At 39.9% G+C, this 26772-nt stretch overlaps 3 protein-coding genes across 3 annotated transcripts; 2 read left to right on the top strand and 1 right to left on the bottom strand.

The window, feature by feature from the left end:
* Positions 1-4892: 4892 nt before the first annotated feature.
* Positions 4893-10333, bottom strand: ebag9 (estrogen receptor binding site associated antigen 9). The gene is made up of 7 exons (XM_053881118.1): positions 9544-10333; positions 9049-9143; positions 8604-8685; positions 8258-8413; positions 6153-6263; positions 5692-5783; positions 4893-5590 (listed from the first exon to the last, which is right to left on the bottom strand). Exons 2-7 carry the CDS (start codon positions 9129-9131, stop codon positions 5473-5475), a joined length of 642 nt encoding a protein of 213 aa, XP_053737093.1. The 5' UTR covers positions 9132-9143; positions 9544-10333; the 3' UTR covers positions 4893-5472.
* On the top strand, positions 10302-12176 carry LOC128768314 (putative protein TPRXL). Its single transcript, XM_053881119.1, has 2 exons — positions 10302-10881; positions 11310-12176. Exons 1-2 carry the CDS (start codon positions 10862-10864, stop codon positions 11698-11700), a joined length of 411 nt encoding a protein of 136 aa, XP_053737094.1. The 5' UTR covers positions 10302-10861; the 3' UTR covers positions 11701-12176.
* A 493-nt stretch (positions 12177-12669) lies between these two features.
* Positions 12670-26165, top strand: ttk (ttk protein kinase). The gene is made up of 25 exons (XM_053881234.1): positions 12670-12761; positions 14347-14434; positions 14507-14729; positions 14836-14942; positions 15218-15346; positions 15434-15533; positions 15783-15867; positions 15946-16067; positions 16465-16549; positions 16635-16740; positions 18278-18500; positions 19346-19452; positions 19890-20030; positions 20109-20269; positions 21088-21233; positions 21333-21432; positions 22576-22668; positions 22897-23054; positions 23386-23537; positions 23611-23735; positions 23957-24031; positions 24113-24289; positions 25177-25273; positions 25378-25463; positions 25531-26165. Exons 2-25 carry the CDS (start codon positions 14347-14349, stop codon positions 25600-25602), a joined length of 2958 nt encoding a protein of 985 aa, XP_053737209.1. The 5' UTR covers positions 12670-12761; the 3' UTR covers positions 25603-26165.
* Positions 26166-26772: the final 607 nt, after the last annotated feature.

Here is a 26772-nt window from a genome sequence, read left to right on the forward strand (position 1 = left end):
CTGACTTCGACTTTCCTCCATTTTTTTCCCAATATTATTGTTCTACATTTCTATACTGGTGAGCCGCAGCACAATAGTGTGCCATGAGAAAGTGTTACCATGGGAAATGATCCAGTTTGGCCTCATTCTTCCTGAGCTAGAGATGAGAGATATGACAACATAAAATCATGAACAAGCCAAACGTGTTGACGATCTACCGACGTGAGGAGGACATGGATTTGGTCACATTCTTCCTATACACTATAGATCTATGGTGATGCATTGACTCAGTCAGACGCACAGTTGTTTTCAAATCTGATGTGCCTCGAACTTGACCATACACCTTCACAACAAAATGAAGGATTGTTCCTTGTTGCACCTCAGAGTTAACTGAGCTAACAGCTAACATGACTAAGCACTACACTTTGCCTGAGGTTCCTTTGGTGCTGTGCCTTGGGATTTTTTCACCGAACAAAGCCTGCTGTGGCTTGAAAAGGGTTGAAAAACACTGATCTATATGACTTGATACCTTAAAATATCACTCATATCAATGAGCAAAATACGTGCGACCCAGCAGCAGCAAGAGTTCGTAATGATGTCAGTTTTTTCTGTGTGATCGATCAGATTGTGAGAAATATATGTCATTTATACTAATATTTATTTATATTGGATCGATGATAGATGTTAATAAGGCTGAGAAGAAAGGAAAACATGCAACACGTATTCTTGTGCCTGCTAAGATTGACTTACATAACACAGTTGCATAAACTGTTAGGGCCATAACTTTCTTTATTTGTACAACAAGTTCACATCAATGATTCTAAGGGAGTGCTGCCGTCTGGGACTCTCATGCTGCCTTGTCTGACATAAAAGCTTTCCAACTCTTAATTTCCATCCTCCCTTGGGTGGAACAGCAGACAATATAATGTACTTTTTTTGTACCTTCCAAACTGGGCTTCTGCCGCCACAGCTTCATGTCACACAAAGTGTCAGCCAGCCGTGACGTAACAGCCACCCAAATCTCCTGAATTATAAAGATGACTCTGATTAAATCCAGAGGAAGTAACGCTTGGTTCCTCTAATATGGTGACATCACTCCACTGAGCCATATGGTGATGTGTTGTGTAACCTCTGATTTGAATCATCTCCAGCAGCCTGATGAGTCACTTGATGTCATCTCACCGCCGGTTTGCGCAAATTAAGTCGAGCGAGAATGAATGTATTTAATTTGTAATGATTCTCAAACCAAGCAGCACATGGCTTTTCCCCTCTAAGCACGGATTTCATTGTGCGGAAGCGGGTCAGACTCTCCCCACAGACTCTCCTCAGACAGGGGCGACTGTGATGTAACTCAAGGCTGCGGCGCTTGTTCGCACCAACACAGGGATCACTAGGCTTTTAGCTGCCTTCTGCAAAGTCAACCCTAGACTCCATCGCTCCAGACAGGGCCATGTCTCAGACTATCCCGTAAAGGAGGGGTTCTTAACCTTTGTGATCTTAGGCCCACCTTTCCCCGAACAAATGGGCCCGGGGCCCATTCAAATAATAGAACTGATTCATTACTCTTTTATTTATGATCAATAACCATATTTAATCTACTTAGACGTAAACAAACCAAAACCTTGTGAAATGACATGAAACCATGTGATCATCGCAAAGATATTTGTCATTGAAAAGTCCAACCAGCAGCAGAACCAGGTGCAAGTCATGTTCATCAAATTTACTAAAGAAAAAAAGGAAAAAATACCTTTGATGCAAACTGTTGAGAAAACTGGAAAAACTGAATACAATAAATATAATAAAACCATGTCTAAATATCAGAAAATAAAAATAATATATTTTATTTAAACTCAAAAGAAGATTAAAGTGAAGTGTAAATAAAAGTATCGGAATTTCACAACTGCTTCAACAGTTGCTTTACATGAACAGTTTTTACTGCTGGGGGCGGCATCACTTTCTCATCATAATTTTTTCTTTCCAAGAACTTCTCCATAGCTGTTAACTATCATTGATCCAGATTGCAGCTTTCAAGGCAATTCAGTGACACACAAGTGCCACCATACGTGGCTCAGGTATTAAAATTTTAAAATTAAAAAAGGCGTCTTGCTAGGTAAAAAAATATATATATATATATCACCAAGCAAAAAATTCTTTTTTTTTTTTTTGCTTGGTGATTTTTTTATTTTTATTTTTTTGCTTGGCAGAAATGGGCTTCCATATCTTGCGGACCTTGCGTGTAAAACAAAAAAAAATTTCAGTGGCCCTCTAGGAGCCCCCAGCCCTATAGTTAAGAATCACTGCCTTAAAGTATTTATTATTAATCTTTGTTGCTCCCCCCAAGGAAGATGAAAACGTTTTGCGCCCTACAACTCCGTTACAAATCACCTTTTTAGATAGGATAATATGTCACCTCTGCATAACATTGTATCTTTCTTAACATTAAATAAAAGAAAAAAGAAAGTCCCTTAGAACAACCAACAATAAAGAATAACTTTATTATAATGCACATTGGTGCATTTACCTGATTATTCGATCACATGAAAATGTCTTTGTTGCCACCATAATTAGATTTTCATGCCTCACAGCAATTATTTATTATATATCCTGCAACCCTTCGGATATAGTAGTGAAGAAGAGGAAGGTTAGAAGAAGACATGCTGTGCTGCAGGCCCAAGGTTTTTTTTGTTTGTTTGCTTGTTAAACCACATACAAGCCAAAGGAAATCTGACATCAGCTGTGACACTTAGGTTTTCCATAAACTTCTAACTATCTAGTCCAACAATGTCTCAGGAATATCTCGAGGAAAATGTTTGTTTGCTCAATAATCAGCTTGCCATGAAATGTTTTACACAACTCTTGTGACATGTTTTTGAAATTGCAGGCCTTTGAGGGGAAGAGTCTGCTGTGGAGGCTGCCAGTCGTCATGACGACGAGTGTGAAAAGAAATCCTTCAGGCGCAGAAATATTCAAAGATGAGACAGTGTTGTGTGCTTGCGGTTGAATTACTGAGACCTCAAGTTCAGACGGTTAATAGCAATGTGATGTTGCAGTGAATAAAAGAGAAACGCGCATCCGCCATGACACATTAGAGTAGATAGCCCTTATGCTGTGTCCACAGAAAGGAGCAACAGATGGGTCAGGATATGAAATCAGAAGGACGATGTGCACTCGACAACCAAAAAAAAAAAAAAACCGCTTGGTTGTTACCATGCTTCAACTCGACAGATGGAAGGACACTGAGGCTTAACACGTCAGTGTAGATGTCCTTGTCATATTCTCAAAAAAAGGACGATTATTTAACAGCATGACGTTGGTGTTATAAAGATTCTTTGAACACAAAAATGTCTCTTCCAAAATAAAAAAAAATACAGTGAAGCATGACAGTCTATTTTCTGCCTTGAATACGTTGAAACACAGCTGAAAGTACCAGGGTGGGCAAACTGATCCACAAAGGGGCACAGTAGGTGCAGGTTTTTGTTCCAACCAACTGTCAGGACACGTTTGTGTGTCCTTCTCTGTGGGTGTTATCTTGTCTTACTGCAGTGTTTTGTGCACATCCACTACTAGTAAAAGTACTAGTCAAGATAGACTTGAGTCCCAGCTCTAAATCACATTTTGATAGGTCGACCTTGAGCTCAGCAGGAGGCCCCATCAGTTGTGTAGGTTTGTACACCTGATATGGTTCTATATATCACCTAGATATTTCGAGGGACAGGTGCCTAACTTTGCCATTTTCTAACTTTGCCATTCACTTTTATTGTTACATTCAGTCATGTCTTGGATTAGCTGTCTAAAACCTATTACACAATTGAATGACATGACAATGAAATGATCTGTCTATTGAGACAAGAATATCCGTTTAATATTACTTTACAGAAACCTTAGTTTACTGAGCCACAGTGCTCAGAGCTCATAGCCGAGGAGGAGGATGTATTTCAGGGTCAGCTAATTCAAAGTACAAAAAATTTACAGTCTGTGCTTTTTAACAACCAAACAATGTAGTGAACAAACCAAAACTATCTGCATGAATCATATCAAAACTGTGGCTGAAGAAGACAGTTAAAAAAAAAAAAAAAAAACATGTTTACCTGATGGTGCAGCGTTTGACAGCAGCTCCCGAGGAGGAGTGGTAGGAGCTCTGTTTGTTCTTACATCTGTAAAAGTTTCACAGCTGGTTGGAAATGTTCCCACAAGGAAAGCTATGTTTGGTGGTGTGGATTTACCGTTTGATTTTCATTGAAACCAAAGCCAAATCCAGTCACATGACCAGCTCTGGCTAATCCAGGCAGAAAAATGTTGACTTAATAAGACACCACAAACCATTGAATCAATAATAAATTAACTATCAAGTGTCTATTTATTAAACAAAACATGGATTCTCCAATGGTTAGAAGGTTTTGGAGCACAACGTCCACTTCCTCATGTCTGTAATGCGTGTTCCAAAGCGCTACTGCCATCTGCTGTCCGTTAGCGCTCACTGCACTTGGAATACATACAGTACATCCAGTAGGAACTCGCCCTCAAACAGTCAGGTGTTCCCAATAACTTCAGCCTTTAAGCTGAGAACATTCATCCCAACGTTCTGTGTTTATGAAATATGCAGCAATACCAAATCACCACATCATTACCACAAGCTTCTAGAATCACATTCTTCTGATCAACAATACAATTTCAGCAAAATTAGTTTATAAACTGGCATTATATTGTGCAAGTAGCCTGTTGTGACACAACTGTTTTCGCCTGATGAAGTTCTAGCTGTTGCTGCTAAACCGATAAATCACAAAGCCACACAGATACACTACTTTTCAGACTTCTCAGCGCACGCGATTTGAAACTTTCTCCGCTGCTAGCCATCAAATGTCAAATGTATCTGCCAAAAAAAAAAAGCATCCTTCTGAAATGTAATGGATTATTTACTTCAGTCGCTCATTTTTAAAATCGCATATGACACAAGATTATTTAGCCACACTTGACTTTAATGTAGATTTACAGATCAGTAGAAGCTGTACAGAACAATGAACTCGTGAGAAAGAGCAAGATCTCTGGACAAGAAATTAATCACAGTGAAAGTCAAAAATATATGTATAAAAAAAAAACAATTCCAAAGACCAATGGATGTCACTGGTGAACAGACTTAATTACACCCCTTTATCTCCTGAAGTAATAAATAAGACCAAGACAAGATTCCTGCTATTGAGTTCCAAATAGTGGGTGACTTTTCTGGTAAAACATAAGCGCATGATAAATCCAAATAAGCAGATTGTACAAGTCGACTGAATTAAAAAGTGTAAAACAGGATATGTGCAAGAAAACTCTCCCTTCTGACCGAGACTGGTTAAAACCACTGCTGGTGGAGAAAAGCGATCTGTGCTAACAAAAACTGAAAGACATGGGATGAGAATCCACATTTGGTTGATGGCTTTGAAAACCGATGGCTGATTCAGTGTCTTTCCCTCTCATCCACGGAGCTCGTGAGTGAGCTTTTCCGAAGTGTTATGAAAGCTTGACGGCCATCTTCTGCTCCTTCTTCATCATCCTCTGCGCCTCCTTCTCCATCTTCTTCCTCTGCTGCTCCAAAGATCGCTTCTCCCTCTCAGCCAGCTTTTGCTGTCTGTTCAAGTGGTGGAAAAAGGCCAGTGTGAGGGGATGTCATGAACTGTTAAACACTGCCTCCTGCTGTGCAGTACGGGTAAAATACTGGGGATGCCGTACCTGAGCACCTCCTCAGCCTCCCAGGCGGCATCTGACTCATCCTCCCAGGCATTTCTGTCCTCCTGCCAGTTGTCCATTTCTCCCAGCTCCGTCTGGCAAAGTGAAAATGGAAGAGGAAGTGTATGTTGAGTCTGTGAAGGCTTGGAATAACATACACAAAGGCGTCTCTCTATCAGGACATTTACAAGCTGCTTCAAAACCTCAACTAAATCTTCAAAATAATCTTTAAGTAGTGCAGCTCCAGAGTGAAAAATCCGCAATGAGAAAAGGTTTCTAAATCAATAATGATGAAAGAGAATGAGGTTTTGAGGTGATGAACTATCAGAGTAGTCGGAGTCAGAGAGAATGTTGGCCACTTTTTTTCCTTTTAATTCCATAGCATGTATTTTAAATGTACTTCTGTAACCGTATTAAAAATGACTATTCTCATAGTTTCAGAACGTGCTGACAAGTCAACTTACGGATGGTGTGGTGAATGTCATAATATCCTGAGAAGCTGCCAGGCGACTTGAAAAACCGGCTGATCCATCCGGGACAAGGTAGTTAAGAGGCTCCCGCTTCTTCAGCACAATCTAGGTGGAGGACAGAGTGAAGAGCAAAGATGAATGTCTTCATGACATCAGTAGTTACTGATACTGGGTAGCATGCCAGTTGACTGGGCTCGAGACTTGTCTGCAAGACCGCCCAGGTCTCACCCACCAAGAAGTCATAGAGATGTGAGCAGTGCGGCTCCATGTGAGCAGCTGCCTGGATGCACCATGGTGTCTTGTTGAGTTAAGAACCACCATCATCATCTGTCTTTACAATTATACCCCCAATCAGAGGCCTTGTCCACACAAAACGTTTTTGCATCATGATCTTTTTCTCTGTCGTTTTCAAAACAGATACGTAAAAACACAGTCCTGTGATCCCATGGCACACAACCAATCGACATTAGATGATCTGCTGTGTGTCATGTCAGTCCAAGTATTCTGACTTGATACAAAAACTGGGCTGTGACATCGTACCTTTTTTTTTTTTTTTAATCCTCCTTGAGCTGCATTCAGTGACTGTAAATGGCAGTTATATGGACAAAGGGGAATCTAAAGCAGAACCTTTTGTTTTTTGCTCTTCCATTCATATCTATGCCATATTTGTTTAAATTGAGGAGGAATGAATCTGGAAGTTTGTGTTGCCCTTTAAAATGCTAAGATTTGAAATATTAACATTCGTGCATAAGTACGGAGCCCTGGAAGTGACATGCATGTGTTTCTTTTTTTGAATGTGACATGCATTATTTTTTCTATCCTGAGACAACTGTTATCTCGTGAAAATTAGTATCTCGAGATAATTTTTATCTCATGATACAATCATGAATGTCAGCGCATGTGTAACTGCCCCTCTGGCAAAGAATTTTGAATACATCCTCCTGTAAGTCTCCCATGGCTTCGTAACTGTTTGTCAATCACTGTGTGCAAGTCAGAAAATTCTAACTCTCTGCGCTTTTACCACTCTGATCTGAAGTGTCTTCTGCTCAAAATAATACCAAATGTGGCTATAAGCTATACGTATTGAAATAGGCATACATGACTTAATTTCTATTTTTATCCCGAGCTAAGTTATCTTGAGATAATTTTTATCTTGTGATAAATTTTATCTTGTGATAATTTGTATCTCGAGCTAACTGTACTCTCGCAATAAACAAAATAAAGTCATGCTGTCACTTCCAGGGATGCATAATACGTATAGTTTAGCCACATTTGGTATTATTTTGAGTAGAAGGCACTTGATCTGAGTGTTGAAAGCGCACGGACAGTGACAGACAACGTTGAGGAAAATACGTGGGAGACATAGTGGTTACAGGAGGATATATACAAGACGCTATGCCAGAGAGGTAGTTACGCATGCGCTGACATTTACAATTGTGTCTTGAGATAAAAATTATCTCAAGATAACTGTAATCTCAAAGTCATGCAACATCCAAAAAAAACAAACACATGCATGTCACTTCCAGGGCTCAGTATATAAGCCCCACTCATCAACATCCATTTGCAGGAGCTGAGATCTCATTGTCGCGCCTGGTTGTTTAGAGATAAAAATAAGCAAAGCTCCTACTTTAGTGGACAAGAGGACAGTGACACGTGAATTATGATCATATAACGGTGAAACTAGCTAACTTTAATCAGGCGTCACCTCGCTGATCTGATGTAAAGCAGATGGCCTCTGCTAGAGCTCAGTCTAATAAGGAGGTGGATGGCTTCAGAGTACTCTGATGTAACAGTGGGCTCTGCTCTGGTAACTTCTCCTTCATTGAGATTTCAGACGGGTGAGAACTTCAGAGCATCACGGACTTACTGAATCATGGAGAGGACTTCACAATCCGATGCATATGAATGAGTTAGAAATTCAGATATGGACATGAGTTGCTCTTAAGAACCAAATTCTCAGTCCTACTCATCTTACTTCGTGTCATTTCATACTTCAAGCACTTCAAAATGCCATCAGAAAATCACTGCGTATAACTGAGTATGTTTGCATCTACAGTTATGCAAAGATGAAATGTACTATATCAGAGTGTGGTACATACTTTCTGTGTTTTCCTGATGGTGGGTGCCATGTCTTTGAAGTAGTCAGGTTCCTCGTCTGGTCCATCAGGAGGAGGAGAAACGTTTCCATTTCCTCCTTCGATTTTTATGCTTGTGGGAGCCTCTTCATCCCAGGAGCTCCACTCCTCAATCTCTGGCTGTACATTACAGGGCACAAAACACAATTGATCTATTATTATTATTATTGTTATTATTATTATTATTAATAATGTCTTTTTCATTTTTTTTCTCATTCCCAAACCAACAGCCTGAAACTTGACGTCCTAAACAAACTTTTAACAGTCAAATTCAAGTAACGAAAAGCAACTGGATCAATGGAACACTCACCGATTTTGGTACAGATGCTGAATAGTCCACAGTTGTTGGAAGGGTTATTTGATCACCACTCAGCTTCCTTCCTCTACCACTCCTAGAGCAAAAAAAAAAAATCAAAATAATACATATAACTTTAATTTAATACTCACCATTGTTTTTTAATGAGCAAAGTAACTCATTCTTTTGATGGCAACCATTCTTTACCATTCTAAAAACTGGATTGTAATCTGTGGCACTTAAATTGGTGAATGCAATCCAGGAGTATCAGTTCGTGTGGGTAAAGGTGGTCTTTCTGCAGACACCACTTGGGAGTTGGTTGAACTACTATAAACTTTCATAGTCCGTTAATATTCAGGTGCAGTAACACATATTACTGTGATGTGACTGAATTAGAGTATGAGCTGTTTGAGGGCCAGCAACCAGCAAGTGTGCACAATCAGCGCCTGGTGTTTCTTACCTGCATATTAACCTCTTGAAGAAGGAAAGCAAAGTGGCTATGCAGGTGCAGATCTTGAAAAGACGGAACTGTGAGACAGCCATGATGTGGTAATACTGCAGGCACAGTAAACACATTAAATCACATGAAAGAACGAAGCCAAACCGAAACCAGATATTTCATCCATGCTATATGTCTCGTACTGTAGCATATTTGACAATAAAGTTACCTTACCTTAAATCACAGTGTAAGCATTAATTGTAAATGCTGTTAAACGTACAGATTTAACAAGCACCCAGTCGCCGTAAAATAAAACTGTTTAGCACTGACAGTACAAATGTAAATCAGTAGTAAGCGTATATTGTTCCCATCAGACAGCTGGATGGTGACGTGCGTTTACTCACAAAGACTACGAAGAAACAGGGGAGACTAAACGAACGTTAAAAAAGGTCAATTCATGCAAGCTTGTTTTTAATAAATCTGTTTAAACATTGAAAAGAAATACATTTCACTCACCTTACAAGAGCAAACACCGACTGCTATTATAAGCCAAGTGCATTTATTTGCTAACCGCAGCTTGCTAGCTCGGCCCGACTGAAAACATCATAGTTCTACGTGCTGCAAGGGTCTACGAAAGAGCGCACATTAGATATGGCTTATTATATCTCTGCTCATTCAGATATAGCAGTGAAAGACATCAACCGCAGGTCACTGTTACATGTCAGAGCTCGCAAATGTGCATCGCCGCTCATATCGGTCCAAGGGCTGCCATCTTTGGCCGGGGAGGAGCACGAACACGGAACTGTCCTGTGATGCATTCAATTCCTTGAAATCCGTCGGAATATTTTATTTACTGTGTTTCCTGTTGGATCATTTTGCTGCATAGCATAACATTTATTATCATACCTTAGTATTGGCAGTAGGGTTTTTTCATAGATGTGTTATACAAGTTGCGAGTTTAAGTAAAAAAAAATATATCGGATAAATAACATCGATCACAGGGTTTGCGCATGCTCAGTTACGCGACTACACAAAAATAAGATTAAAAAGCATTTATATATCAAAGAGGCATGGACAAACGTGCATGAAACGTAAGTTATGTATATCACTCTGTATGCCCTTGCAACATTACTTAACATATCGGCACTATACAGTTTGCCATGAAAGTTCAGGACAATAAATAATAAGGAAAACAAATACTTTCCAGCTATTTTGCAATATAAATTACATGCATGAAAATCAGTAATTACAAAAATTACAGTCGATTTATTGAATTCAACAAGCCTGAGAAAGTGATTATTAGGTTTAGGCATGTCACTTGAAGAAGACGATCTTAGACTGAAACTGGATCAATTTATTATTATTGTCAACCTATTTAATGCATTAAATAACACAAAACCCTGAATCAAAGTTTAATGGCCTTGATATGTATATAGACAGTGACATATGTAATATCCTTTGATTTTGTTTTCTTTGCTTCCCATGTAGGATGGACACATTCAGGCACCATTATTGTGTTTATCTGAATCTTCAGCAATATGGTTGTGAGCTAGCATAACATACTTTCTTATTTTCCTCACAGTCATAATTTATTTGGTGCTTTAGAACATTTGGCCATAATTTGGTACCTCAAGACAACACTTGCTTCCACAGGAAGTATGCAGTAATGAGAATATATCTGGATGGATTTGGCTGAAGCTAGTACATACATACACTCTGAATTCATGGATCGTGACGATTAATGATGATAAAAAAAAAAAAAACAAGCCTTGTCAGCTGATGAAAAAAGGCCTTATTATCCATTTCTGACTGGAGACTTTCCGCGGCCCAGAGGATGGAGTCCAATGGAAGACGGTAAATGTATTTGATTTAAACTCCATGTTCAATGGCTCTTAAAGTAAAAAGTAAATATATTCATTACTTTATTAGATCATTTGTCTAATCAGAACTTTCCCAAAAGAATTACAGTTTGCTTCTTTGTTTTTAACATCGTTGGGTTACATTCAACAATTTACACTGAATATAGGAGGAAATTGCATTATTGGGGATTAAATAATAATAATAATAATAATAATAATAGCAATAACAATAATAATAATAATAAATGCAAGGTAATTTTGGCGGGCAACTCATCACAAGTATCATAGGAAAAGTCTGTCTTTTCTGCAGATCAACAGTGGTGAAAAACTTTTTTTTTTAACAATCATTTTTGCAACAAACTATCAGGTCACACCAAACATAAACAGACCGCTGATGTCTCCTCATTCCTCTTCTGTACGCAGGATCAGAATAAGTGGAAGTCCGAATCAGACAACAGACGGTAATCGCTCAAGGTTGGTCCTTCCAACCACCCCAAGCAGGACCATCTCAACCGTCGTCCCACAAAATTCCCCTTGTTCATCAGTTTCTTCCTCCTCCTCTTCCCCCACAACCCCCGCCTCCTCTTTCTCCTCCTCCACTCCCACGCAAAGCCCTTCAAATTCTCCTCCTTTCAGTTCTTCGGTTGTCTCTTCATCTACAAATCAGTCTCCTGGAAGCTATAGTTGGACGTCAATACTGGTGACCAACCCTTCCTGGTCCGGTGGCTTCCGACTTATCTTAAGGAGAGTTCCAGCATCGACTTACTTGAACAATGACACCTCAGCATCGCCTGCATGTTCCTCTAACACCTGAAAGCCTACGTCGAATTGCCTATGTTGCAATGAAAAGCAGCGCTTCTGTAGCATGAATTTTATGACATCCTTAAAAAAATGGAAACGTGAGAAGTTAATACATGTTATGAGAGCAAATGAAGCCCCAAGCGAATGCAATATCTTTGCCTGGACGTAGATCGCTCACGCTAAGGAGGACATGCTTTTCTTTACGAAGACATGGATCTGAGCCCCAAACAGTTCCACTCATGCAGAATCCAGCGGTGGCTGTCATTGGACTGAATGTTATGGATATTTTCTTTGCCAACACAAATATGCATCCTGCAACAGACAATGTATTAACTTGTGTTTGGTTCTCATAAGTTCATGCTGTTCATGATCTATAAGTACAGGACATCAGGTTTTTAGAAGTGAAATTTTCACTTTTTAGTGTAGAAGGTTTCCACACCAAAAAGGGTGTCGAGCTGTATTATACAGAACAGAATTTAAAATGTGGTTTTAAAAAATAGGACAAACAATTAAAAGCTTTTTCATCAAGCTTTTGCATTTGTCTAGATACAGTTACTTGTATTATGTGAATATATATTCATCATTTCTGGAACATACAGAACACTTTATATGAAAGACGTGTATGAAAACACTGAAATGTAATGGAATAAAATTCTCTTTCTTTCTCTCTTTATTAGTATTGTTTTTTTCTGATAGAAATATACTGAGGTTGCAGTCATTTTGGAGCGGAAGATGGTTCAACGAGCAAATCGAAGAGCCATGGTTGTGCTGACGTCAAATATGGTCGTGCGGCGATGTTCTGCGCATGCTCAACGAATATGAATCCGGAATAGTTTTTTTCTTTTTTAAGTGGCTTCGGAATGTTTATCTGGCTTCGAGTGGTAGACTTTGTAAATTATACAAAATTATTTTTGTTTTAATTGCTGTATGTTGGTGTGCCCGGATGTCAACTCAAACTATCCAATCACCGCACTCTTCGGGCGGAAGTGTGAGTATTTGAAAGTTGCCCGGCAGCTCAGTTCATCGCTTTTCGTGCGTCTTATTTGAAGAATACGTTTTGCAAATTGGAGAACGGTAAGACTAAGAGCATCGCTTGCTTATCATTATGGTGTTGTTTTCAAGAACATTCGCCTAAATTCCGAGGGAACGTCTTTCGCGTTCATAAATCCGCTAGTAGCTAAGATGCTTAGCCAAACACAACATAAACAACGGGTGTCATTCCCCCCCAAAAAATTATCATTCTAACTTTTTAACTTGATGAAACATTGTCATAGTATTTTATGATTTTGCTTGTTTCTTCCACGATACTTGTTATCTTACTGTCATTTGGTGCGGTTGTCCGCCGTCACATTGTACTGTTGCCTAAGGTTGAATCAGAATCAGAATCAAATTTATTGCCATGGTCAGTGGGGAGCCCACTAACTAGGAAAGTGTTTTGGAATAATGTGCTGACAAAAAATAATAATAAATAATTATAAAATAAAATAAATAGAATAACAACAAGGCTGTCCACGAATTCAACAGTCTGACAGCCGAGGGGAAGAAGCTCTTCCTGTGACGGGAGGTTCTGGTCTGGATGGACCGTAGCCTCCTGCCAGAGGGAAGAGGAACAAACAGTCCATTTGAGGTCCACAGTGATGGTGGTTCCTAGGAAGCAGAAGGAGTCTACAATACGAATAGGTGAACCAGCCAACATGAGAGGGGACAGAGAAACTGTTACTCTCCTGAAGTCTATGACCATCTCCACTGTCTTCTGGGCGTTGAGCTCCAGGTTGTTGTGGCTGTGATGATGGTGGTGTCATCCGCAAACTTGATCAGCTTCACGGACTCGTGGCTGGAGGTGCAGTTAGTGTACAGAGAGAAGAGCCATGGAGAGAGAACACAGCCCTGAGGAGACCCGATGTTGAGGGTCCGAATGTGGGAGACAGTCGTCCCCAGCCGCACACGCCGACTCCGGCTAGTCAGGAAGTCTGTCATCCATCTGCAGAGGGAGTCAGGCACGTCGAGCTGGCGAAGCTTGTATTCAAGCAGAGCTGGAAGAATTGTGTTAAAGGCAGAGCTGAAGTCTACAAGCAGGATCCTGGCATAGGTTCCTGGGCAGCCCAGATGCTCCAGAATGAAATGAAGGTCCTGGTTCACTGCATCGTCCACAGATCTGTTGGCTCTGTAGGCAAACTGCAATGAGTCCAGGTGAGAAGCAGTGATAGATTTCTGGTGAGAGAGAACCAGGCGCTCAAAGGACTTCATGACCACAGACGTCAGTGCCACCAGTCTGTAGTCATTCAGTCCTGTGATCCTGGCCTTCTTGGGAACAGGAATGATAGTGGAGGACTTAAAGCAGGCAGGAACATGACAGGACACCAAGGAATCATTGAAGATGTCTGTGAACACTGGAGCCAGCTCAGCAGCACAATGCTTCAGGATGGCAGGGAAAACTCTGTCCGGACCCACAGCCTTCCGAAGGTTCAGCCTCCTGAACTGAGTGCGCACGTCCTGCTCCATGATGTCAAGAGAAAGAGGAAGAGGGGGGAGGTGATGGGGTGGCTCATCAAAAGTGACTGTGATCGACTTTGCTGTCTCAGTTGCTGGGGCTGGAGAGACCACAGAGGTGTTGGAGCAAAAAGACAGCATTTTAATAAAGTACCCATAACAATTTCAGATGGAAGAAGACGAGCACACAGATAGGAAGAGAATGTTAGCTATGCTCCACCAAAGGCTTCATAAAATCAAGAAGTCTCTTAAAGAAGGTAAGATTTGACACTTCAATGAATGAGCTTATACGATATGCTGTTTTGTGATTTGCCTTCCGTTCTTTACAGATGACACCAATGACTTAAACCAAATAATCGGCTCTAATTCTCCTGAATCGTGTCGTTCCTATTTGATGGACCTGGAGAAAAGAAGAGATCCTGTTGTGGATCATAAACACCTCGCGAGAGTTATTGACCACTATACCAGAGTATTCTCCAACATGCCACTCGGAAAGCACTGTGAAAATGAGAGCTATGCAAGGATGCTTGTTAGATTTGCAGAGCTGAAGGCGTAAGTGTTTTTGACGTTTCCTTTTCTTTCTGTTCAGAGCTGCGTCATCAGATAATCCTGCTTCCAAACACACAGTAAAATGTATTTTGTGTGTTTTTTCTAATAGAATTCAAGATGTTGATGAAGCTGAATCTAACTTCAATGTCGCAACATCTCACTGCCAGAACTTTGCTTTTGTTCATATTGCACATGCGCAGTTTGAACATTCCCAAGGTATTGTATTGTTCTCATTTTGACTTGAGACCCAAATCAGGGATTATATTGATCAATTATGGACGGACCGTGTCACAATTTATTTTTCATGTTGCCTGGCAACACATAACTGCTTGACATGAATATTCCACCTTAATTCAATGGAGCGCCACACACTTGTTGTACACAGTGCGCCACTGTTTTAAATGGTATATATTGAAACCAATTGGGTGATATGTTTTAGTCATTTTTCTACTTTCAATCGGTTGAAATGTGTACGCTCTCGTCACCATTAGGTAACACAAAGAAAGGTTTGAGCATACTTCTTAATGCAGTTGAACTTGGTGCTGAACCAAAGGACTTGCTGGAAGGTGCCTTGAATAAAATGCGAGTTTTCAACTTGGAGAATAAGGAAAATTTCTCAGGTAAGCCCATGTGTGTTTGTTATGATTTCATTGAGGCATCCACGCTTCATTTCACTGTGTTTCTCCTGTCGGGGTATTCTAATACAGTGATGAATGAATCTGTCAAAAACGCTGACGGAGGCCAGAAAGTACTGAGAACTTCGGATTCCAGTGGTGATTCGCATGTCTCCGGCTTTTATAGCTCAGGGTAAGAATTTGATCCCTTCGAAGGAACTGTTCGGACAATACATGTATTCTCACCCTCTCCTTCCCTTTACTAAGCATTGTTGTTTAAGGACCTAAAGTGTCAATTATTGATGGAATAATGAGTTTGCTAGAGCAGAGAAAATCATGTCAAATGCAACATTTCAACAACTGCTAGGATCACGATTGTGATATCGAAGCACAATAATAGTGTCATAGAGGCTCATAATTTGCCATCTGTGTGTCACTTAAGGTTGGAATCCATTTTCGGATCAACTGATGAAGAGCCGTCATCAAGCTGGAAATCTGCATCGCAGCGAAAAAAGACTGTTGGTTTGGTGAGAATCCATCTCTTTATTATTTGATTATAATGTGGCCCTATAAAAGCTGAGTTGGTTGTTCAACTTCACTCCTAGCCTGGGAGAGTCCCTGTGGTCCCATTCTCTATCCCCGAAAATGACGACGATGAAGATGATGAGTCTCTTCCACAGATGCCGTCAAACAACGTTGAAGCTTCTGACCCCTCAAGTTTGCCAAGGTAACTTATTGATTCAATTACATATTCTGCAATTGAAGCTCAAAACTAAAGTATTTTCTCATCAATAATAGAATTGCATTTAGAAATTTTAATTTTTGTCTAAATGATATTTAGTGACAGATTTAAGAGTTCATTAAAATCTATTCACGAATGTTTTGGCCTATTTAAGTTTACTAAAACAAGGCATCTAAACGTGAGAGAAGTGTGTACAACTGAAATTGGTAACAGCTATCTTGACAGTTATACTCGGTGAGATGGCCGCTTGAACTGCTGTGTAAAGCAGCGAAATCCTCTTTGTGATGACCCAAGACTAAAGTTATATTGTCAAAGCTAGAATGGAAAAATACAAATACTTTGATTATAACTTGTTCTGATAATTTCATTTCTTGTCTTAAAGGCAAAGATCTGGTTTAAATATGAGCAATGTGTTTCCGACCTCGTCGAAAAAGCCTGCAATTGACAAAGATTCTGGTGTTTCTCTGGTGAGTTAAGACAAATGTTACTGCTTTGGGTTGAATTTCTTATTGCACAAACATTTGTGACATTCACCTCACACTATTTGTACAGCTACAAAGCTCAAGTTCAGAATCGACTGATGACCAGTACCCAGTCGAGTCTACTACCAAACTTCTTCATTCACACTGGACTAAAGACACCTCAGTGAGAATGGAAGGTAAAAAAATTATCCCTTTTTTATATTACAGAATATATTTTTTATAAAAAAAATAAAGATGAACTATTTTTTTAATGTAACTAACTTAGATTTACGTACTTACTTTGTAACGTTCAGCTGCTGCCTACCTCAACATAAAAAGACCTCTGGTTTTGCCAACATTCACTTCAGAATCAGAATCAAAGGGCCTGGTTCACTGCATCGTCCACAGATCTGTTGGCTCTGTAGGCAAACTGCAATGAGTCCAGGTGAGAAGCAGTGATGGATTTCAGGTGGGATAGAACCTGGCACTCAAAGGACTTCATGACCGGTCTGTAGTCATTCAGTCCAGTGATCCTGGCTTTCTTGGGAACAGGAATGATAGTGGAGGATTTAGAACAGGCAGGAACATGACAGGACACCAAGGAAGCATTGAAGATGTCTGTGAACACTGGAGCCAGCTCAGTAGCACAATGCTTCAGGATGGCAGGGAAAACTCTGTCCGGACCCACAGCCTTCTGTAGGTTCAGCTTCCTGAACTGAGTGAGCACGTCCTGCTCCATGATGTCAAGAGAAGGAGGAGGGTGCAGAGGGGGTGGCTCATCTGTGACTGTGTTCGTCTTTGCTGTCTCAGTGACATCGTTCGTCTTAGTTGGGTAGTGGAACAGGGGGCTGGAGAGACCACAGAGGTGTTGAGGCGAAATGGCTGCTTGAAGCGGCAGTAAAAGTCCTGTGCAAGAGCGAGGTTGTCCAGGGTTCACTTTAATTAACTTAAAAAAGTGCATTTCACCAATGTCAACAACTGTCCCCCGACATGCATCTTCAAATTTTAGGTTACACAACAAAACCGACAACACAACCACAACCTGAGTAAACCACAAATATGTCCAGCGAACCAGTTTGAATAGTTAAAACGAATAAACAAAAAATAGTGTCATTTTCAAAAAAGAAGTGCAGAAATTACATGTTAATTTCTTTTATTTCACAAATTGGATTAAAGTACAGGAATTGCCCTTTTATTTACAAAGAAATTACCATCAAAACCTTCCTTTGTAACACAAGGACACGCAGCCTTCACTCAAGCGATGTGTGTCACCTCTCCTGTTGGCCACTTGGAGGCAGTGTCTGCACTTAAGTGACAGTCACTAATGTCTCCACACCCGCTCTGGCCAGCAGTGATGAACAAAGTGTCAGTGAGAACCGTGTAAGGGTCATGTAACGACAGTGGAGACGCTGGTAGAACCTTGGACACTGAACTGGACTTCTGGAAGAGATCGTTCATAGCCTTTACCAGCATCTATTCACTGACTTGGGCACATGGAAGGAAATGAAATACTTCTTAGATATCATTACAGTGCTTTGGCTTGTGCTCGTCGCATTGCTCAATGTAATTATGGCTTCAACTTGATAAGTAGGGTTCAAATTAGGCATGCTCATATCGATCGGTCACCGATCATTATTAGCCGATATCAGCATGATCACAATGAAAAAAAGGATGTTTTATTTTAACTTGTACTAATGACACATTTTTTTTACACACTTGCCCTTTTGCTTTCAGATCTGACCTTCCGTTTCGACCAGGTTGTCAATGCTAAATCCCCGGAGTCATGCTGGGCATCCCTACTGGAGATAGAAAAAAGAGGGAACCCTCACACAGACGGAAACCTCCTGAATAAGCTGAAGGATTGCTATGCTAAGGTTTTCTCTCATCTGCCGATGATACAGTTCAGCAAAAACCTCAGTTATGCCAAAATCATGGTCAGATATGCAGAACTGAAGGGGTGAGTGCCAATAAAAACATCCTGCTCTTGATGCTGTAGTTATGTTAATGTACCTTGGAGTAATCACAAAATTAGAATAGCATTCGGAAAGTGCAAACCTCAACCTCAGTGCCAATCGCATCATCAGTTCACTGCAACACAATCTTTCATTTCATCCAAATCTTTCCATAACTGTTTTTATTTTGAAGACAGACAAACCAACACCCTCAAAAGCACCTCCTTGACAGAGTGTTGTTGTTGATGTTTAAGAAGTGCTCTTACATTTTTGACAACACACTTGTCTCAAGGGGCCACATACTTTCTTGTGATTAATGTGAGGGGCCAGCAAGCCCAAAGACAGAACTGGGATTTAAGTAATGGTAATCTTAAATATAAAATGTTGTGACTAAATAATATCTATTCATGACATGCTGGAAATATGTTTTTGAAAGGTGTCTTATTTCATTTTATTGAAAGTTTCTCAATATAAATCAGCACTAATGGATTTTTAAGTAGGGAACATTTTGGCATCAGAACAGTAGGTAAAACATAAATTTGATTTAGAATAGGCACTCTATTAAGTATTTTCATTTTCACTTCTCCCCATTACTACTACAATTGTAAGACCACAGTGTATTTTTAAGGTCTTTTCGCAGATGTTATGTATGTTCACAATCTTGTATGGTAACTTATAACAAGGTTTATTAACTATTTAAGTTGCAGAATTACTATGTGGTTACCTTCAGGGTTAGGGGCAAGGGCTCTTGAGTCTTTATAACAAGTTAAATCAACTTATAATATCATCATATCATCCTATCATCAAGTTACCGTTCATGATTATTAACATTTACTCTCTTGATTCACAGCATTGAGGACCCAGAAGAAGCAAAAGACAACTTTATTATTGCGAGGACAAATTGCAAAGGATTTGCGTTTGTCCACGTCGCACACGCTCAGTTTGAGGCTACTCACGGTAAAATACCTCATGTAGTCTTTTGTCGATGCCCAGGCTGTGCTTATTTTGGAGCAATGCATTATGTTGGACGTTTAAATTGTGTTGCATTTTTATAGATTAATTTGCTCGTATGTTTCATGAGCTCTTCTAATGAAATTGTTTTTGTCAGCCTTTTGGCAGAGTAACATAAATACAGATTAACTGATTCCAATTGATCATGGGGAAGAAGAAGATCAAAATATGAGTGTAAATGAGTGTCTTATATTAGGTCTGTGCTGTAGCTTGTGGTTGAATTATCTAATGAAATCTTACTAGGAGGGGAGTTATTTTATTTTATCTTTTTACATTTTCCAACTGGTTAAGACCTTTTTAAGCTTATGTTCACCTGAAGGGTGTGTTAACAGTTTCATTTCGACTTGAGAACAGTGCAATAATTTTCCTCTCTTCTCTGATAGGCAATGTGACGAAAGCTAATTCCATTCTGCTCAAAGCCCAGTCACTGAATGCTAAACCGGCTGAACTGTTGGAGATGGCCTTGCATAACCTTAAAATTGGAGAGGCACTGCTTTTACCCTCCAAAGAAAATCCAACCACTGGTATGGATGGTTTATTTCCTCCCTTTTTGAAGCTGAGGTATTGACCCTGTTTGATGTCAAACTTTTTTTTTTTTGTAGAACTTCAAGCTCGACCAAAATCACGTGCCTCGAATCTGGACGGGCAGCTCTCCTGTCGGGCCCCTCTGAGACAACTACTGGAACAGCCGCCCAAACCTGTCAGTGGGGAACCTCTGTCGGAGTGGAAAGTTCCAGCTGTTGTCAAGCATGTTTCGCCTGAGGTCTGTTGTAACTTTTACATGAGCATTTGCAGTGTTGGATTTTTCCCCCTTTGCTTGGTGATAGGTTTCACCTTTCCTGCCAACACAATGAAATAAGTGGCATTTGCCATTTGTTAGGAGTCAATATTATGGCTTGGAACTTTGGTCAGCTGTGACCAGAAAACTAGTCACATGTCTACATCCCCCTCACCAATTGCGTGTCAAAGCCAATTGCACAAGGGGCCAAAATTTTATAAATGAGCAGACATAGGAGTGACACAGACGCCATAGAATTCAATATCGCTCACCATCAGTCACCCTTTATATTCATGCAGTTCATGACTAATCTTAGCATCAAGCACATCTGTGGTTAGAATCAAACTTCACCTGAATAGACCCTCTGTTTTATTTCTCTTCAACAGACTAACATCAACCCATTTTTCATGTACTCTCAGTCCACCTGCATCAATTTTTTTTTTGGAATCTGTTTTTTAGTTTTTGACGATCATAACCTCGGCTTGCTCGAAAACAGTGCTTGAACACGATAATTTCCATATGATGATTGAGCTCTTGTGGGTGACAGATTTCGCCTCTGGGTTTATAATTTGCTACATGTTCCTCACCCTCATTCTAGCCATTAAATAAATAAAACAAAATGGAAAGACAGGATGTCTCCCTTAATGCTGAACAAAGCAAAAGAGTGAACATTTTGTCAATATAGTTGAAAATAAAAGTGTGAAATTCATTACCAATTTGGGTGTTTTTTTTAAACTGTGAAAATGTCCAGGTGTTTAAGTGCGTTATTTGCGATCTTACGTCTTGTGTTTCTGTTCTTCTAGGTAACACTCCCAAAGCCCCATGAGTCCAGACCTCCGCCTCGTGTCCTGGAGCCTCTTACAACTCCATCCCAATGCCGTCCATCGAGACCAAACCCAAACCCCATTTACCAAACCCCAAACAGCTACGGAAACCCTTATGGAAACAGGCATGCCATCCATCTTGAATCACTGGTTCCCCAAGATCCTCTGCTAATATTCTCCCTTTTATTTAAGTGCTAAAGTGTTGCTTTTCTCTCTCTTGACAGTTCTATCACTCCGGTTGTCAAGGTAGATCCAGCTGCCACCTCCTCTGCCATTGCAGCTCATCGTGCAGGCAGCGTTCAACAACCGGTCCCACCGCTCCAGGTACAGTGTGTTACATCACATTTTTAGAATTATCAACCCACAATTCCTTACTCTACCAGTATTGCCCTACCAGTAGTTTGAAATCCCCTGGTAGATGCTCATATAGAGTCAAATTGTCCCATTGTGCCACAGTTCTATGCTGCTACACTGGATGCTGGGGATGGGCGAAAATTACATTTTGTCATTTCGGTGATAACGATAATTATCACTATAAATACATTTTCATTATAGACAGTTTGGTTTATGTTTAAATATAATGGTGAACTAAGTGTAGAGATGAGAAGTTCAGTGTTTCAAGTCTCTCATAGAATCTGCTCATGTTTGACAGACTGCTCTGCCAGCTTTATTAGAAATAATGTCTATTAATGATCATTTAGTCATATTCCATTCTCGAAATCATTATACAAACTATCAGTCCTTTCTCTGGTGTGATGAAGAACCTTTTCACAATTCTCTCCCCCAAAATGGTTGTTTTACATTGGCATGATTGAAGATTACACTATTACTTTGACCGAATCAGAATTTGTTGATGGTCCTTAACTGATGCCGAGTTGTAGCATTAGATGTTGAATATCCGACTGTTTACAGCACAGTGTTTCACCGAGTCAATGTGATGAAACCTACTTCCATTCTGCCCAAAGCAACACCAACACGGTGTTTCACCAAGGCGCAAGCGTCCTTATCAAAGGTTTCCTGTATTAAAAATACATTTAAAACCACAAACTCTCCGCAACTGTCATACGCCGGTGTCAAACGCTGCAGAGTTGGGGAGCACAGTGCGCTGTCGTGTTCTCATCGTATTCATGTATGCAAGTCCAATGCAGCAAGAGTGAGCCGTGTGTGCACAATTCATCATGGGTATTGTTTTTGCCGGTATATGGTGTACGATAAGTTATCAACCATCCCTGCTGGTTACAGTCATGTGTCTTGTTCCACCTTTTGCTATTTAGACAGTTTAATGCACACACATAAGTGTCAACCTGAAGGCCAGGGAATAAATTCTGGCCCACTTAGTCATTTCATGTGGCACACAAATACATTGTTTAACACTAAGTAGTACCAAATGATTGTGTTAGCTCTGATAGTATCACCTATTATGTTGACAGTTTAGTCTGTGATAATAACTCTTTCCCCCTTGTTTAGGATTTCTTCAGCACGTTGTCCAACGACACCATCACCATTAATGGCAAGCAGTTCTTCATCCTCAAGTTGATTGGACGAGGTGGATCCAGCAAGGTATGATGTAAATGGCTGTGGTCAATTCCTGGTTGCTTCTCTGTGTTGCCACAATCTATCTCTCTCTCTCTCGTTGAACTTCATCTGCAAACCTTATAGAAAGAAACATTTACATCTTACATCAAGGGTTGCTTCTCTTAACCTCCATACGGCATCCATATATTCTTCTGCTTTTAACTCCCTTCTTTAACCTCCGCATTGTTTTATGTTATAACTCTCTGCTTTCAGGTCTACCAGGTTCTGGACCTTCATAAACGCCTGTTTGTTGTTAAATGCGTGGACCTCGAGGAGGCAGACGCACAGGCAATAGAAAGCTACAAAAATGAGATTGAACATCTGAACCATCTGCAGCAGTACAGTGATCAAATTATCAAGCTTTATGACTAGTAAGTAAATCACTATTATTGGAGCATAATGGGATGGTGCTGGAGGGTTTCATAATCCTCAATATCTGTCTGGCCTCTGTTGTTGTCTTGTTGGTACTAGGTAGTGATAGACTCTTTCAAGCCAGTTTCTGTCGCAACAGTTAATGATATTACAACTTGTGCTTTTGTTTCATTGGATTTATTTTCTCAAATTCTGGTTAATGGAATTCACATTGACTTTCGTATCTCTGTCTCTATTTAACTGAAATATATGGAATTAACTGTGTACACATTGCCTTGGAAATGGGGGATGTTGATTTTATTATTAATAGTATAACTCCTTTATTTCCAGTGAAATAACAGACAGCTACATTTACATGCTAATGGAATGTGGAAACCTGGATCTCAATACTGTGTTGCGGAAAAAAAAGACTGTCAACCCTTTGGAGAGGAAGATATACTGGAGAAACATGCTCGAAGCTGTCCAGACCATCCACAAACACGGTTGGCTTCTTTTGAACACGTCCAAGCAGCCCTCATGTTACTAGTGTCTGACTCTCATTCTTCGTCTGACTAGGAATCGTCCACAGCGATCTGAAGCCCGCTAATTTCGTCATAGTGAATACTTCGCTGAAGCTCATTGATTTTGGGATTGCAAATCGAATCCAGCCGGATGTGACAAGTATTATTAAGGACTCACAAGTAAGACTTATTTGGCGTCTTAGATTCTGCTGTTTTTAGCTGCTTTGTGGTTGTGCTTAGGCGAATGTTGTCTACAGATCTTTTCTGCTTTTTGTACATCCTCTCTCAGCCTTGTTTCTGAAAATAAATGTGTATTGAGCTCAATTTAAATTCCCTCTTGAGTCATGGTCATGACTTTCTGTTGAAAGTCTGCCATCACCAACACTCACTGCCTCTCTCAGGTAGGAACCCTGAACTACATGCCCCCTGAAGCCATCAAAGACACTTCATCACGATCAGGGAAAGCGGTTTCAAAGGTAGTCCCATTTTAGATCTTTTTAAAACAAATTTCTGCATTTGTTTTTAAAATTATGTTTGTATTTTTTTTTCAATCATAGATTAGCCCTAAAGGTGACGTGTGGTCCCTTGGATGCATCCTATACTACATGACTTATGGAAAGACTCCGTTCCAGAGCATCACCAATCAGATCACCAAGCTCCACGCCATTCTTGATCCATCTCATATTATAGATTTTCCTGACATCCCTGACAAAGATTTGCTTGATGTGCTGAAGGTAAGGCACAGATTTATTTTTGCTAAATAGCATTGTTTAAAAATGGAATTACTCTGTGTTGATCGAGCATTCCATTTCGATAGTAAATGGAAAATAAAGAATGCGTTTTTCTGCAGTAGATATTATTTTTCATGTCAATGTGATTCTGTAATATGTGCAGTGAACTGTATTGTTCAGTGATCTTAGACGCACGCCTTTTTGACTTTGATATTTGAAAATGGTGTTTGGTTTTATATCTGTTAAGTAAAACCAACAAACTTGCATGGAAAGTATAATCATTCAAGCTTCTATGTTATGTGATTTCCATGTCTCTTTTTAAATTGATGTTAGATTCCAGTGAGGCATGAGAGTAAATTTCTTTTAATAAAAGTGCTCAAGTGTGAAGTAAAAAGTAGATCATCTTTCTACCACACTTGACATTGTTTTGAAATCTCCTTGCTCCCTTTGTTGTGATTGCTCAATTAAAGCAGAAGCGATGACACACATCAGTGTGACACATTAAGCGTGTGATTAACCAAACTGCCATCGTTGTGAGTCAGTCACAAACTAACTGAAAAAATCATCAGCTCAACAGCTCACCCCAAGCCTTTCAGTTCCGGGAGCTTTCAGACAATTTTATCTCATATTTTTCTATGCATGCTGAGGTGCCTGTGACCAAAATAACCACCCAAACACAGGGAATGGTCTGCTCCCCCTGCCCTCCAATTGAGACCTATATTTGCCTTCGTACTCATGACTTCTCTTAATCATTCATTGATAAGAACTAGAGACCAAATACTCTGCATGCAAAGTACTGCAGCATCTATAATCTTGCTGACTCACCAATTTCCATTGTATAAAGCCTATAAATTATACCTATAAAACCTGATTCTCATCTTGCCCATCAGAGATGCCTGGTACGAAACCCTAGAGAAAGAGTCTCGATTGCTGAGCTACTTGAGCATCCATACCTACACCTAAAGCCCCCAGGATCACCTGTGCCAGGTAAAACAAAAAAAATCAAATAAACAATCACGATTCTGTTTCTTCACACTCAAGTTGTTGTATGTCGATGTGTTTGCCCTCTTCATGGAACCCTGCTGTTTCAGAGCCAACGTGCAACAGGGACCTTCAGAGAATCTTGGTTGACCTCGCCGCCCTTCAGTCTCCCAACAGCATCGTCAGAGCTGCTAATGTATGATTTACTCTCAGAATTTGATATTCTATCACCAATACTTGACTAATCAACCTGCGTCTTGCAGAATCTGGCGAAAATGTGCAGCAGCGGCAGGAGATTGGACGTGGCCGAGTGTGCAAAGTCGACTCAACTGTGATTTAAAAGTTGAAATGTATTTTTTTTTTTTTCTCATTGATGCCTTTCAATGAGTCGTGTTTACAGCATTCCTTGTTTTCTTCAAATATCAGCTTTGGATTTGTTTTTTATTTTTGATTTGAAGTTAATACTTCCACATTTTACTTCATAAAAGACTTCTGAATAAACATACTGATTTGCAGATGGCAGTAGTTAGCAAAATCTATATGATGTACTTAATTTGGAGAGTTGTATTTTTGCTCCACTGTTTTCTCATTGTTTATGAGCCGATACAGTGCTATCATAAACCAGTTTGCATTTTCCTTATGCTTTATATTATGCACATAGACATAAACTGTTCGCAGTCTGATGATAAAATGTAATCTTGTGATATTGCATAGTGAACTGGACTTATCCATTTGCCACATTTAGGGGCAGTCTGCACTCTCCGGTTGTGACATCACAGTATGACACCTTTATCAGTGAAAATAAGATGCCGTGAAGTACTTCAATAGCAGCTTTTGAAAGATGAGACTGTCCATATGCATTTTTTGGAACGAGACCAGTGTATATAGATGTACGATGACGTTTTCAGCCCTGCATGACATTAAAATCTCATATTTTCTCAGTTGTAGTCATAATAATAACAACAGAATTAGCAGTGATAAACAAACAAGGTCATTGTAAGTTCTGTTATTTTTTTACTGGGCCCTTTCCCAGTAAGGAGAAATAAATGGAAATCCACACAAGACAAGTGCTTAGGTCTCAAGAAACCTTTCTTTTCGAACCTTTTACAAGCTCCTTTCAAAGGATTGACATCAATTTTTCTCGGACGCACATGCTTACATAGGAGACGTATACGACTGCAAACTGTCATTAGGAAGATAAAAACTAGGGTAAAAATTAAACAAATATTAAAGCCACACACGCCCTCTCGTTCAACCAATAGCATCTGCAATCGCATAGGAAGCGAAGAGGTCTTTCTCCCAGTAGGATAATATAGGTCTAAAAAGACTGTAGTCTTTGTGGTGTATATTTTTTTCTGATTTGAAAATTGATACCTTATGTTTTCTATTGAACGAATTTGCTATAGATTGTATTTTCAAGTCCTAAACCAAGACCTGCGTTTTTATTCGTGAGGAGACAAATGCGATGTATGTCTCGTCTATAGACGATCTTCGTCATTGGATTT

Source organism: Synchiropus splendidus, chromosome 12, assembly GCF_027744825.2.
Source record: "Synchiropus splendidus isolate RoL2022-P1 chromosome 12, RoL_Sspl_1.0, whole genome shotgun sequence".
Classification (NCBI taxonomy): domain Eukaryota; kingdom Metazoa; phylum Chordata; class Actinopteri; order Syngnathiformes; family Callionymidae; genus Synchiropus; species Synchiropus splendidus.